The sequence below is a fragment of the Prosopis cineraria genome, unplaced genomic scaffold (assembly GCF_029017545.1).
Source record: "Prosopis cineraria cultivar Desert tree isolate PC_DT_omini unplaced genomic scaffold, ASM2901754v1 PC5, whole genome shotgun sequence".
In the NCBI taxonomy this organism is placed as follows: Eukaryota; Viridiplantae; Streptophyta; class Magnoliopsida; order Fabales; family Fabaceae; genus Prosopis; species Prosopis cineraria.
The window spans coordinates 8,689,122-8,702,112 of NW_026555336.1; the positions used below are offsets into that span (position 1 = coordinate 8,689,122).

General features: G+C 28.6%; 1 protein-coding gene across 1 annotated transcript; it reads left to right on the forward strand.

Annotated features, from left to right (window-relative positions):
• Window positions 1-9,872: 9,872 nt before the first annotated feature.
• Window positions 9,873-12,379, forward strand: LOC129311717 (carnosic acid synthase-like). Its single transcript, XM_054954137.1, has 2 exons — window positions 9,873-10,901; window positions 11,543-12,379. The coding sequence occupies exons 1-2, from the start codon at window positions 9,945-9,947 to the stop codon at window positions 12,161-12,163; spliced, it is 1,578 nt and encodes a 525-aa protein (XP_054810112.1). The 5' UTR covers window positions 9,873-9,944; the 3' UTR covers window positions 12,164-12,379.
• Window positions 12,380-12,991: the final 612 nt, after the last annotated feature.

A 12,991-nucleotide genomic window follows, 5' to 3' on the forward strand; every position in this document is an offset into this window, starting at 1 on the left:
TTAATTTTTATTAATCTAATCCTTATTGTTGAAAGCAAAGATATGACAATTAAAATTTGCCAACGGAAACTATAGATTATTGATGGCAACTATATAAATTAATAAAGTCTAATTGCTTATTAAAAAAAAGAAAGTGTAATTATTTAGATAAAAAATTTCATAAATTTTAAAAAGAAAATGACAAAATGTAGCTCTAGGGATTATATTGATAAAAATTAAATTGATTTAAGAATTAATTTATTCACATTTAACTACATATATAAGTCAAATTATCAACATACTTTACACATTAAATTGATTAATTTGAAAGTTAATTTATATTTTAAAATTGAAAGGACTAATTTAATAATTTAAGTAACCATAAAAGACCAAATTAAAAAAAATAAAGCTTGAGAAACCAAATTGATAATTGAGAAAATTTGAGGTATTAAAAATTTTACTATTTCTAAAATTTTCCAAAGAGGAAGTACATTTCACTAAATAAAATTGACAATTAAACTTTACTAAATGAAAATTTCACTTACATTTTTAATAAATGCATACTATTTTTTTTTTTTTGTATATGTGAATAAAAGGTAATTAATGGTGGATTATAAGAGGTGTATTTGCTCCTCTTGGCTTCAATGTAGCGCTACCCATGGCTCTAACCTATATTAAAAGCCCATTAGAAAGCTAAAAATCTTGTTTGGGAAAAATAATTATTCAAGAGACGATTGGGGGAGAAATGATCGTTCAAACGTAAGTTAGAAAAATGGGCTTCTTCTTGAATGCATAATGGAGAGAGGAATATTATCAAGTTTTCTCTCTCATCAGTCTCACCCACTCAACTCGAGATTTCTCCTCTTCCCTCTATCTTCAATAAAAGCCAAAGTGTAATTGCCTCATCTCTCCTCATCGCCCGTGGAGTTGTTGCCTCTCTTTTGTCTTTTCAAAAGGGGTTTGAGTTTTTTTTTTTTTTTTGGACGAAGTTTTGAGTTTTAATTACTAGTAACCAATTAGTTAAAAATTAAAAATTTTATAATTTATCAATTTATGATATTTTTTTAGAATTGAATATTTTATAATTTATCAATTTATTCTACCTTTCTAAAATTTAAGATTTTGAATTTATCAATTTATTTTTTATTTCAAGGCTGTTCTTAAGAAAAATATAATTTAAATTTTAATATTTTTTAAAAATATTAAATTAGACAAAAATTATATATATATCATAAAATTCATATCCTTTTTGTCATATAAATCTAAACTAGCTTTTGAATTATATCATTCAAATAAATTTCAGCTTGTCAAAATAATTTAAAAAAAATTTTTCTTTTCATAATTGAATATTTTGAATTCTATAATTTAATTCTACCTTTATAAAAATTAAGATGTTTGATTTATCAATGTTTTTAATATTTGTAATATATTTTTAAAAAATTATTTTTAAATTTAATATTTTTTCTAAAAATATAAAATTATTCAGAAAAACATATACAAAAAAATTCATGTATATTTTTTGTCATTATACATCTTAACTAGTTTTTTATCAAATTATTTAAACAAATTTAAGTTCGTTTAACTGACTAATGAAAAAAGTATATCTAAACATAAATTATGTTAAAATCATAGATTTTTTACCTAACCTTAATTTATTAACCCCAATTAATTCTAACCTTCATTGTAAATTTTTTAATCTATACACAAACTAAAAAGGATGAATCTCAGGAGATATTTTCTGCCGCTGATGGAGCTTATTCCATGGAGCAAAAGGAAAAAACAGGGAGAGACAAATTGTGCATGAACTGCTCACATGGAAAATTTCCACATGCAGTCAAAATAAAACAAAGTGGGCAGTTGGATGAGTAGGCGGTATCACTATTACTAATTAAATACTAATCAACAAATTAAAGCAGTCTCAATCTTTTTGTCAAAAAGTCTACCCAGGATGATCTCTCAGCCATCTTTCTTTGAAAACCTCATGGACTCCATAAATCAGTGAGGGTTGCTCAAAAATTAAAGTCTATCTTTTGTACTTCAAAAAGGTAATTTCTATTATGGGTGGAGTCTACTTTTTATACTATAAAAAAAATTGCTAAATTTTTGGGGTCTTAGACAAAGTTATTTGAGGTTTAATGTATTGTAATTTATCAATTTCTATCTCACTTTTCCAATTTGTTAAATTGCAAAATCATATATTAAAGCTTTATGATTAAATAATTCTGGCATTTTACTTTCAATAGAAAATATAATATAACTAGTTTATTTAATCTATTTGTGATATAGTTGATCTTAAATAAGATTTAAAAAATTTTAATTTTGAAAAACTTGTTTTAGTAGTAACAACTATTACTAATATTGTCAATATAATATTCTATAAGCAATGTATGAATTAGTCTAATCTTTTAATGTAGTCCAATATTTTAATTGGAAATGATATTAATTTCATCTATCAACATTTCTCTCTCTCTCTCTCTACCTTCAATTAGAAAAATAAATCAAGACCATAAATATCATAATGATCATTAAAACTTAGAAAATTTTCAAGATTGATATGGAAAATTTTCAATTCATCCTCATTCAAACTAATTTAATTGACATCGAGAGATAGGAATGATAGGTGCAGTAAGACGAAAAAAAAAATAAATTGTTAGTAGGAAGACGATTTAATTAACATCAATACTTAAATGGGAAAAAAAAATAATGACTAATTATATAGGGTATAAGCAAAACTGTTTTAGGCCTAAAACAATGGTCTTGATGCTCTAACAATAAACATGAAAAATTAAAAATAATTTATGTAATTACCTTTAGCAACGATAGTTTGTCAATGTCAAAAGTATTTTTATAAAAAATAATTAAAAATTAAAATAATTTATACAATTTATCACCGCCAAAAATATTTTCATAAAAATTAATTAATAAATTATAATAATTTATGTAATTATTTTTAGTAGTTACAAATTGTCGCTGCCAAAAGTATCTCATAAAAAATTAAAAATTAAAAAATAATTTATGTAATTATTTTGGACTGCACAAAACTGTAGCCGCAAAAAGTATTTTCATAAAAAATAATTAAAAAAATTAAAAATAATTTATGCAATATTAATTTTAGCATATTTTCATAAAAAATTAAAAAATATTTTTATAAAATTTAATTTATATAATTACTTGCAATGGCAAAAGTTTTTGCCACTAAAGGTATTTATATATAAAATGAGAAATAAATTATATATAAGAACAATAATGATCACTTTTAAAAACAATGATCATGTTAAGATAGTATTTTAATAGTGATCTCATTTTAATAATTATATTTAAAAAATTTCTTATGGATTAATTTTTAATAATGATTTTATTAAGCTAGTATACATAATCAAGCTAAATTATATATAAATTATAAATGAATTATTTTTTATATTTTTTATGAATTATTTCAAAAAATTAAATTAGGATCAAACTAAGTTATACATAAATACTTACTCGCTTACTCTTACATATATATAAATAGCATTAGAATGTTAAAGTTATATAGATATTGTAAGATATAAATGGCATTACAGACTATTTGACACATTGCACATTTGATGCTTGACTTGGTATATACATGGTGTCTACTCTACCTGTTAAGCTCTACTTTTCACTACCATAAGATTATTTAAATAAGACGCTCCATATCTGATAATTATTTAAAGTAAGAAATAAATAAAATAGGTGAAGAATAATTAACAATTTTTGATCATCAAATAAAGTTGGCTATAATATACGTCGCAATGTTACTTGACCATTAAAAACCGTCAAATATTAACAAAAAATAAGCATCAAATATATGAATATTCTGTGATAGTGTTTCTTCATCTGGTTCTTATTCTTTTCAAATTGTTTAATTTGTTAATGTTAAATCTGTTGGGATTATTATTGGATGAGAATTGTAAACTTGATTTTTTAATTTATGTTAATATTTGAATTACAGATAAAATCATGTATAAACTTATTAAAATTTATTTATTTTAAATTATAAAGTTATTAGAAAGTATTCCCTATTATCTTAAAATTGACTCTATTAAAGATACTTTAATGCAAGTTCAAACTAATTTAGAATAAATTAAGACAAGATTCATTCTATTTTGATTATTATGAAACATCCACTTAGATTTTTAATTTTTAATTTTTTTTGTTTAGCATCTACTTTTAGTTTATCACATGTTCACTCATTTCCTATCTCAAAGATAATAAAGAATAATTGTTCAAAATGATTATTAATAAAATTTATATGATTAAAATAAATTTTTTATTAAAATATTTTTTAAGATAATTGAAAAATTATAGATAAAATTTATTTATAATAAAAGAAGGGGAAGCATTTAACTTGGAAAAAAATAAAATTTTAATCATTATTTATTAATTTTTGAGAAAAATATGGAAAAAAAATAAAAGATATATATTTAACGTAAACTAATATAATACATACTTATAAATAAATTATATACTTAATTATTTTTATTTAAAAAATAAAAATAAAATTTAAAAATTGGTTAAAATGTTTATAAGAAAATTATTTAATATTTAAAAATTATTTCATTTTAAGTTCATTTTTCTAACAAAAATAATATTTTCTACAAAAAAAGAATATTTTATTAAAAATATAATACACACACACACTCATATAAATTAATTTATCTTATTAATAAATGAAAATAAAATAAAATATATATATTTATATATTTCTAGTAATATATTATTTGATATATATGTATGTAGTTAAACAATATATATTTAATTTTGCATATACTCCCTACATTAAAAAATGTAAGGCATTTTTCGAAAATTTAGATGTTAAAAAATATAAGATATTTTTAGTCTTTCGAGGTATAATCATTGCCTTGTTTTCAAAAGTACTCCTATTAATAATGACTTTATATTTATTATAAGGTGTTTAATGGGGATAAATATAAAAAGATAGGATTAGTCTAAAAGTAGGTAACTACTTTATTAGGGTTGAGATTCGATTAAAAATACCTTATTTTTTTAAACAGAGGAAGTAATAATTACAGGTGCATTTCAATTCACCTGACAAAACAAGAGGACTTAAGGTTTGGGAGGTGAAGGTCATTGGCTCAAACAAGAAAGACTGAGCATCAAGACATCCAAGATGCTAGTAAGTATCGTATGGATTTTATACAATACTCCTTCCTTAGGTGAAATTCCACCCTCTTGCAATGATCATTCTCATACGTATATCACATCAAAGCACAGTCACTAAAACATGTCTAGTTCATAACTAGCCACTGATATTTAATTTCCAACTTGAAAACTAATTTCACAACCATAAATATAAAAATATAGGGGTTTTGGCATAAAATCAATCATTCAAACATGTCCCACTTTATATAGATTTCCAAATCTCAAATAAACATTTGCATTAACGCTCTACTAATTAAAAACAATATAATATGATTTCACAAACTCACAACCATCCAAACTAGTAAATAAAAAGATTAGATTATCTGATTACCTCAACCTTTTTATCACAAAAGGGTTACCCATGACAATCAACTATTCCCTTAGCCTCTACTAGCTCAAAAGTGTACGATCAATAATTAATGTATAATATATGAAATACTAATGATTAATTTTCAACTCTAATAAACACCCTATTAGGCTAAGTTAGGTTACCCACACTGTCCAAAATTTGTCATTAGCCTAACAACATTCCATCCACAATCCACTAGCTCTATTTAACATCATAAACATAGATAACACTAAATTACAACCCACATTACCAATAAACCTCCACTTCAAACTTAGGGTTCATCCAAACCCTAGTCCAAGAATCCAAATCACTATAAAATTATTAAGTTTAGGTATAAAAACTTAAATTAACTCCCAATGGTTCAATCTAAGCCAATGGGCTCGTCCATAACACCCTTATAATAGAAGTCAATTCCCACAACACCACTCAACACTGAAAATGCATGGAGAAGGTAGATGAGATGTAGGAGAGATTTACCCGATTTGAATTAAGCTCAAAATACTGCCAAAATGGCATTAAAGTCAAACCCTAGTAGAGACAAGGTGAGCTCCTTTGATTTTTCTTTTCTTCCTTTCTCTCGTTTGTGTCTCTTCTGTGCCCAATTTAATGAAAATTAGGTTTGTCTGTCGTGACACTAGGCCTCAAGTTTTTGGGTCCTCTCTTAGACCTGATCACCTAAACATCATTCTAGTCCCCTTCTAAGGTTGTCCATGGTTCCAACAAGTATATTAGTAATATGAAAACACTATTAATTTATTAAATGGGTTATTTGACTAATTTGCCCCCATTAAATCTAGGAAATTCAATTTTTTTGAAATTGAGATGTTACAAGTTGCCTTTCTTACCCATGCCCATTCGCCTTGCGAGGGGATAGAAGAGGAAAAACACTTTTGGAAACCATCCTTAGATCGTTGTTTTATTGTTAAATCTACATATATTTTTTTGTCTATAGGTAGTAGGAGGAACTCAAATAGCATTTGGAATATGATTTGGAGATGTCTTGTTGTGAAAAAAATGAAATCATTCATGTGGTTATTCACACATAAAAGAGCGCATACAGCGAAACTGAGTCAAAGGAGGGGTCTGGTGATAGATCAAAAATATACACTCGAAGACTCCATGCATTTGATTTAGGATTGTACACATGCCACTGAAAGATGGAGAATTGTTATTCGAGAATATCTTTGGAACACCTTTGCTAACCTCTCTGGGGTAGAGTGGATTAGATGGAACCTCACACGTGAAGCGGGATGTGGTTTTACTAAGAAGGTGAATTGGGATACTTTGTTTGGTTATATGTGTTGGGATATGCGGGTAGCTATGTGTAGGAAAGCTTTTCATGGTGACAATGATAACTTCCATCACATGGCCATGACTACTTTCTCTAGAGCTTGCTCGGATGCTGATCTCATTAGGTTAGCACCCTTTTTAAGTTATGACAGTAAGCTTGTTAAGATCAGATGACCCAAACGAATCTGAATGCGATTAAGCTTGATGTGGATTGGCCTGTGAGATCAAATGATAGTATTGATTGTGGGGGTGTTATTTGGGATAAAAATGGGAATTGGATCAAGGGGTTTAGTTGTAAACTTGTTAACTTGCCTCCTGTGATTGTGGAGATTCTTGCGATTACCCATGGTCTTTATTTGTGTTGGGATCTTGGATTCAAGGATATTAATATGTTTAGTCATTGTATCAACGCCATCCAGTTCCTTCAATATGGTTGCGATATTTTTCGTCCCAAATATATATATATATATATATATACATATATGGTTGCGATATCAGTCACCTGCCAGATTTCTTCTTCATAGGGATTGGAATGTAACTATTAATCATTTTAGAAGGGATTGTAATTATTTTGCTGATAGCATTCCTTTTGTTGACTCTTTTCATTTGTAATCTCTTTTGATTAATATATGTATTTCTTCAGTCAAACAAAAAAGATGGATCTAGGAGATATTATGTCCCGCCGTTGGAATTTATTCCTTGAGCTAAGAGAACCCCCCCAAAAAAAAAAAGGAGAATTGCATATAAGTTCCTTGGAAGGAACACAATTGCGAAGAAGGCTCAACAGAATTTGGAATTTTTCTATAAGCCCAAAAGATCCAAGTGAAATCATGTTTTGGTTAGAAGTAAAAAAAAAAAATGCCCCTAATTTTCACGGATGCCCTTTTGAATGTTAAAATTCCCGGAAAACTGAATTTATAAAATATTTATAATTTGATTTACAAAAAAGTTGAATGGATTACAAGTTAACACTAGACATGATAAGTAATAATGAACATATACTCGTCAATATCAGAACCTGTAGTTGATAACATAATATTGAAGATAACGTATAAAAATTATTTTAAAGGATTAAATATTTCAACGGATATAACAACAGAACATATAATTGTTAAATTTTAAAATCTAAATACATAGTTGATAATATTTTTTTTTTTGACAATTTGTAATACAGAGTATGAAATAACCATATATTTGCTTGTTAAAATTTAAAGATGTATCTGTGAATTACTGCCATTTAGTTGTCAAACTCTAAAAATGACTCCATCTAGAGCACATTAATGTAAGGCATTCTATTAATACTACTTTACAGTTTTCAAGAAAAGTTAAGTGAAACCTTAAACTTAAAAAAAAAAACATCTTTTCAATTATACCTTTATTAAATAGCTTACATATGTGTCTTAATAATGACAATTGAAATTTAAATGCACATTTTTTCCTAAAAAAAATAAAGCACGAGTATAGTTGAAAAGAAATTATAAAAATTACTAGTGTGCTATAATTTAGATTAGACTAGACTTTTGAAAAATACCTTATATTGTGATTCAGGACCTAATTAATTATCAAGTAAATATCAAGATATTGACACCTTTGAAATACCTTATATGAATTTTCTATGATGTTATCAACTACAAGTTTTGATATTAATAATTTTATGTCTAGAACTTCTTATTATCTCTAGTGTGAACTTGAAATCCATTTAATCTTTTTTTTTTGTAAGCCAAGTTATAAACATAAATACATGGGAATAACAAAAATTACGACACTCATTGAATCAATGAATTTAGGCCACATATGAGATTCAAATCCTTATTAATTTTTAGTTCCGGTAAAAAAATACATAGAACATGGGAATAACAAAAATTATGGCAAACATTTTAGCAAATTCGTGGTTAAGAAAGCCATGTTTAGTTAGTGTTTTGACAGGCCCAAGTCGGGGAACTTGTTTCTCCCATAAATCGCGTCAGGGCAAGCAGAGAGTAAAGGCATGAAAAGCAATGGCAAATTACGAGTTGTTGTGATTTCAGAGTAAGTCAAGGCCATTATTCATGAAGTTTGGTCTTCTGCATATTGCAAATGGAAAATCTCCACCTGGCCAAAATAAAGCAAACTAGGCTTGGACGAGCTGCTGGTATTACTATCCAATCAAAAAAGCAAGTCTCACCCTCTTAGCTTGCTCAAAAAGTCTGCTTATCTTGCTAATAAATTGAATTCCTTTTGACTATTCTTCTCACTTCGCTTCAAAAATCTCTGCCCATGATTATGCCTCAACAAACTTTCTTTGAAAACACGATGGATTCCATAGACCAGTGGGATGCTCTCACCCTTCTGTTTCTTGCTTTCTGGAGCATTTTCTTTCATGGAGCTTATATTCCATGAACTAAAGGGGGGGAAAAAAAGAAAAAGACAAATTGCGCATGCATTGGTCAATGGAAAATCTCCGCAGGCAAAATAAAATATACTGGCCAGTTGGACGAGTAGACGGTATTACTATTATTAAATACTAATCAACAGATTAAAGTAGCCTCACCCTCTAGCTCAAAAAGTCTAGCTACAACAACCATCTTTCTCTCAAAACCTAATGGAGTCCATAAACCAGTGAGAGATGCTCTCTTGGTTAGTCGCTTCTAATGTATCCTTTTTTAATACTCTTTATAATGCTTTAATTTTTTAATTTTATTTTTTATATTTTTTTAAATTATTTATTTTTATATAAAATAATAAACATTTGGATATCTTAATAAAAAATAAATAGTAAAGATTTGCATTTTGTATGATTTTTAAATACACCCTTTTATTTTTTAAAAATTATAAAAAAATATAAATCTTTATCATTTTAATACATCAAAATATTTAAATATCTCTTATTTTATTTAGAAGTCAAATGATTTAAGTAAAAATAAAAAATAAAAATTTAAAATATTATAAGGAGTATTAAAAAAGCGCACGTTAAATTTTTCTAACCCTGCTCTCAGCCTTCTGTTTCTCGAAAGAGTGGTTGATATTTCAAATCAATCAAATCAGCTTGCCATTTGTAATGGATTATAAATTAAATCAGCCACATTATGAACCTCACACGTTTATAATAGACAAAGTCCTTACATCCTTCTTGCTTCAGATTAAATATCTCAGTATCGATCCGATGATGACTCTACCAACTTACTTCCAGAACCTCACGGATTTCATAAACCAGTGGGATTCTCTCACCCTTCTGTTTCTTGCTCTCTGGAGCATTTTCTCAGTTACTTGGTACGTATGCATCTTCTTCATCAAACTTAATGCTAACCTACCCCCAGGTCCGCCAGGCCTTCCCATATTCGGCAATCTTCTATCTCTCGATCCCAATCTTCACTCCTACTTCGCTTCTCTTTCTCAAACCTATGGTCCGATCTTCTCGCTTCGGCTCGGATCCAAACACGGTGTCGTCATCACCTCCCCTTCAATGGCACGGCAAGTTCTCAAAGACCAGGACGTCATTTTCGCCAATCGTGACGTCCCTGTCGCCGGCAGGGTGATCACCTATGATGGATGCGACGTAGTTTTTTCCTCTTATGGATCGAAGTGGCGAATGTTGAGAAAAGTGCTTGTGCAATGGATGTCCAGAAACACCACCATGGATTTCGTCTATGAGCTCCGTCGCGAGGAGGTCCGCAAGACTGTGGCTTATCTATATAATCGGGTCGGGTCACCGGTGGATGTTGGGGAGGAGATGTTTCTGACAGTGCTGAACACGAGCACACATACGATTTTGGGTCAGACCGGGGAAGGGGATGAAGGGACTGAAATGGGATTAGAGTTCAGGGAAGTGATGACGCTTATCATGGAGCTAATTGGGAAACCTAACCTCTCAGACTTCTTTCCTTGCTTGGCTTGGTTTGATTTGCAAGGTGTGGAGAAACAAATGCGCATGGTGCTCCAGCGGTTCGATCATATCTTCGAGAAGATAATTAAGCAGCGGTTGAAGAAGAAGCAGCAGCAGCTTATCAATGGAAGCGAAGCGGAAGGAAGTAAGGACTTCTTGGAGTTCTTATTGAAAATGAAAGATGAAACAGATTCTATGACGCCACTCAGCATGGCAAACATCAAGGCCCTCCTGGTGGTATGATCTTTCTTTTAACCTTCAATTTTTTTTTTTTTGAGGAAAAATTGATCCAAAAAAATACCTAAATTAATTGATTCATTCAATTATAACTGTATATTTTCAAAATAATTTGTATTCAGACAATGTCTTAACAAATTTGTTTCTTTTAAATTAGAACCTATCCCTGGAATTTAACTTGGTGAATATAATATTAGTTCCTCAAATTTTAGCCTTTTAATTCATTGATCGTTCATTAGTCTCTGTTATAATTTAGTTCTTGAAAGCTTAGATATATATATATATATATATATATTGAAAATGAGTGAGTTGTAAAAGTTAAACTTTAAAAATTGAATTATAATTGAGTCAAAATTATAAATATTAAATAATTTATTTTTTAATAATTTTTTCTTATACTTTTCAAAAGATTAACCAAGTAACTAGAAGTTCAGCATATAGTCAATCCATGGTTGTAGGCTGACCTGTGACTAGCTGCAAGTTGATGGTGTAAGTTGAAAAGGCTCGCTTTTTGGTGGGTTAGAATTTTTTCAACTTAGCCCGTGAGCTCAATCCATATTATTGGCTTTACAATTAACTCAAATAAAAAAATTATTGAATTATTAATTATTGATATTTATTAATCACTTTAATATGTGCAGGATATGGTGATAGGTGGGACCGACACATCCTCTAATACAATTGAATTCGCAATGGCTCATTTAATAAATGAGCCAAAGGTGATGAAAAGAGTTCAAGAAGAATTAGATAGCATAGTGGGAAAGAATAACATGGTTGAAGAATCACATATACAAAAGCTACCATATTTGCTTGCTGTCATGAAAGAAGTTCTAAGGTTACACCCCGTTGTTCCTCTTTTAGTTCCTCATTGTCCAAGTGAAACCACAAGTGTGGGAGGCTATGCAATCCCAAAAGGCTCTCGTGTGTTTGTGAACGTGTGGGCAATACATAGAGACCCATCCATTTGGGACAATCCTCTAGACTTTGATCCTACAAGGTTCTTGGATGCTCAATATGATTACAAAGGGAGTGATTTTAGTTATTTACCATTTGGTTTTGGACGAAGAGCATGTGCAGGAAGATCTGTGGCAGAAAGGACCTTTCTGTATTGTGTTGCAACACTGATACATTTATTTGATTGGAAAGTACCACAAGACCAAAAGTTGGATATATCAGAGAAGTTTAGTATCGCACTGAAAAAGAAAACGCCTCTAATTGCCATCCCCACGCCACGATTTTCCAACCCAGCTCTCTATGATTAGAAAATGCATAGTTACTAGCTAGTTGAAGGTAATTTAATTCCGGACTGTACTGTGGCCAATCCGTTAAAAGAATTTGAGTTTTTTTTTTTTTTGGTAATTTTCTGTCAAGAATGCAGTACTCTTGTTGGGAAGAAGGAGGTGCAAATGTACCAGCATTTACATTAATTGTAATAGTGTATGGTACAAATAGGGGAACAGCTTGTTCAATTGCTTCTAGTGATCTAGTCACATGGCACAAATCGCTTTCCATGATTATTACGAAATAAACTATACATCCATTAAATTTGAATAAATTTGTTTAATTCATCAATTTAATTTCTCAAATTTAGTTTTTATCAATTTAATCTTTTAAATTTAATTTAATTATCGATTTGATCCTTTGAATTTGTCACAATTTTCCATAACATGCTCAAATTTAATGTAATTGCCTTTTCATTTGTATATTATTGACCATGGCCTCGTAATTAAAAAAACAAGATGAGGTAATGCTGTTAAATTTTGTGGATATGGATAACAAAATATTGAGTTGATAGTTATATAAATTAATGAAAATAAATTTAATTATCTAGGTAAAAATATAAACTCAAAATTTCAATAACGTAAATGAATAAAACACTACATAAAAAAATATATTAATAAAAATTAAACTGATTTGAGCGCCAATTTACTCTTATTTAGTCAACTACACATGCCATGTTATTAACATATTTTCTACATTAAATTAATTTAAGAGTCAATTTTTGTTCAACTTTTTTTATTCATTAAATATTATTAATCATACTTTGATAAAATTTAAATGTTTGAAAGGAAATACAATTTTTGATGAGT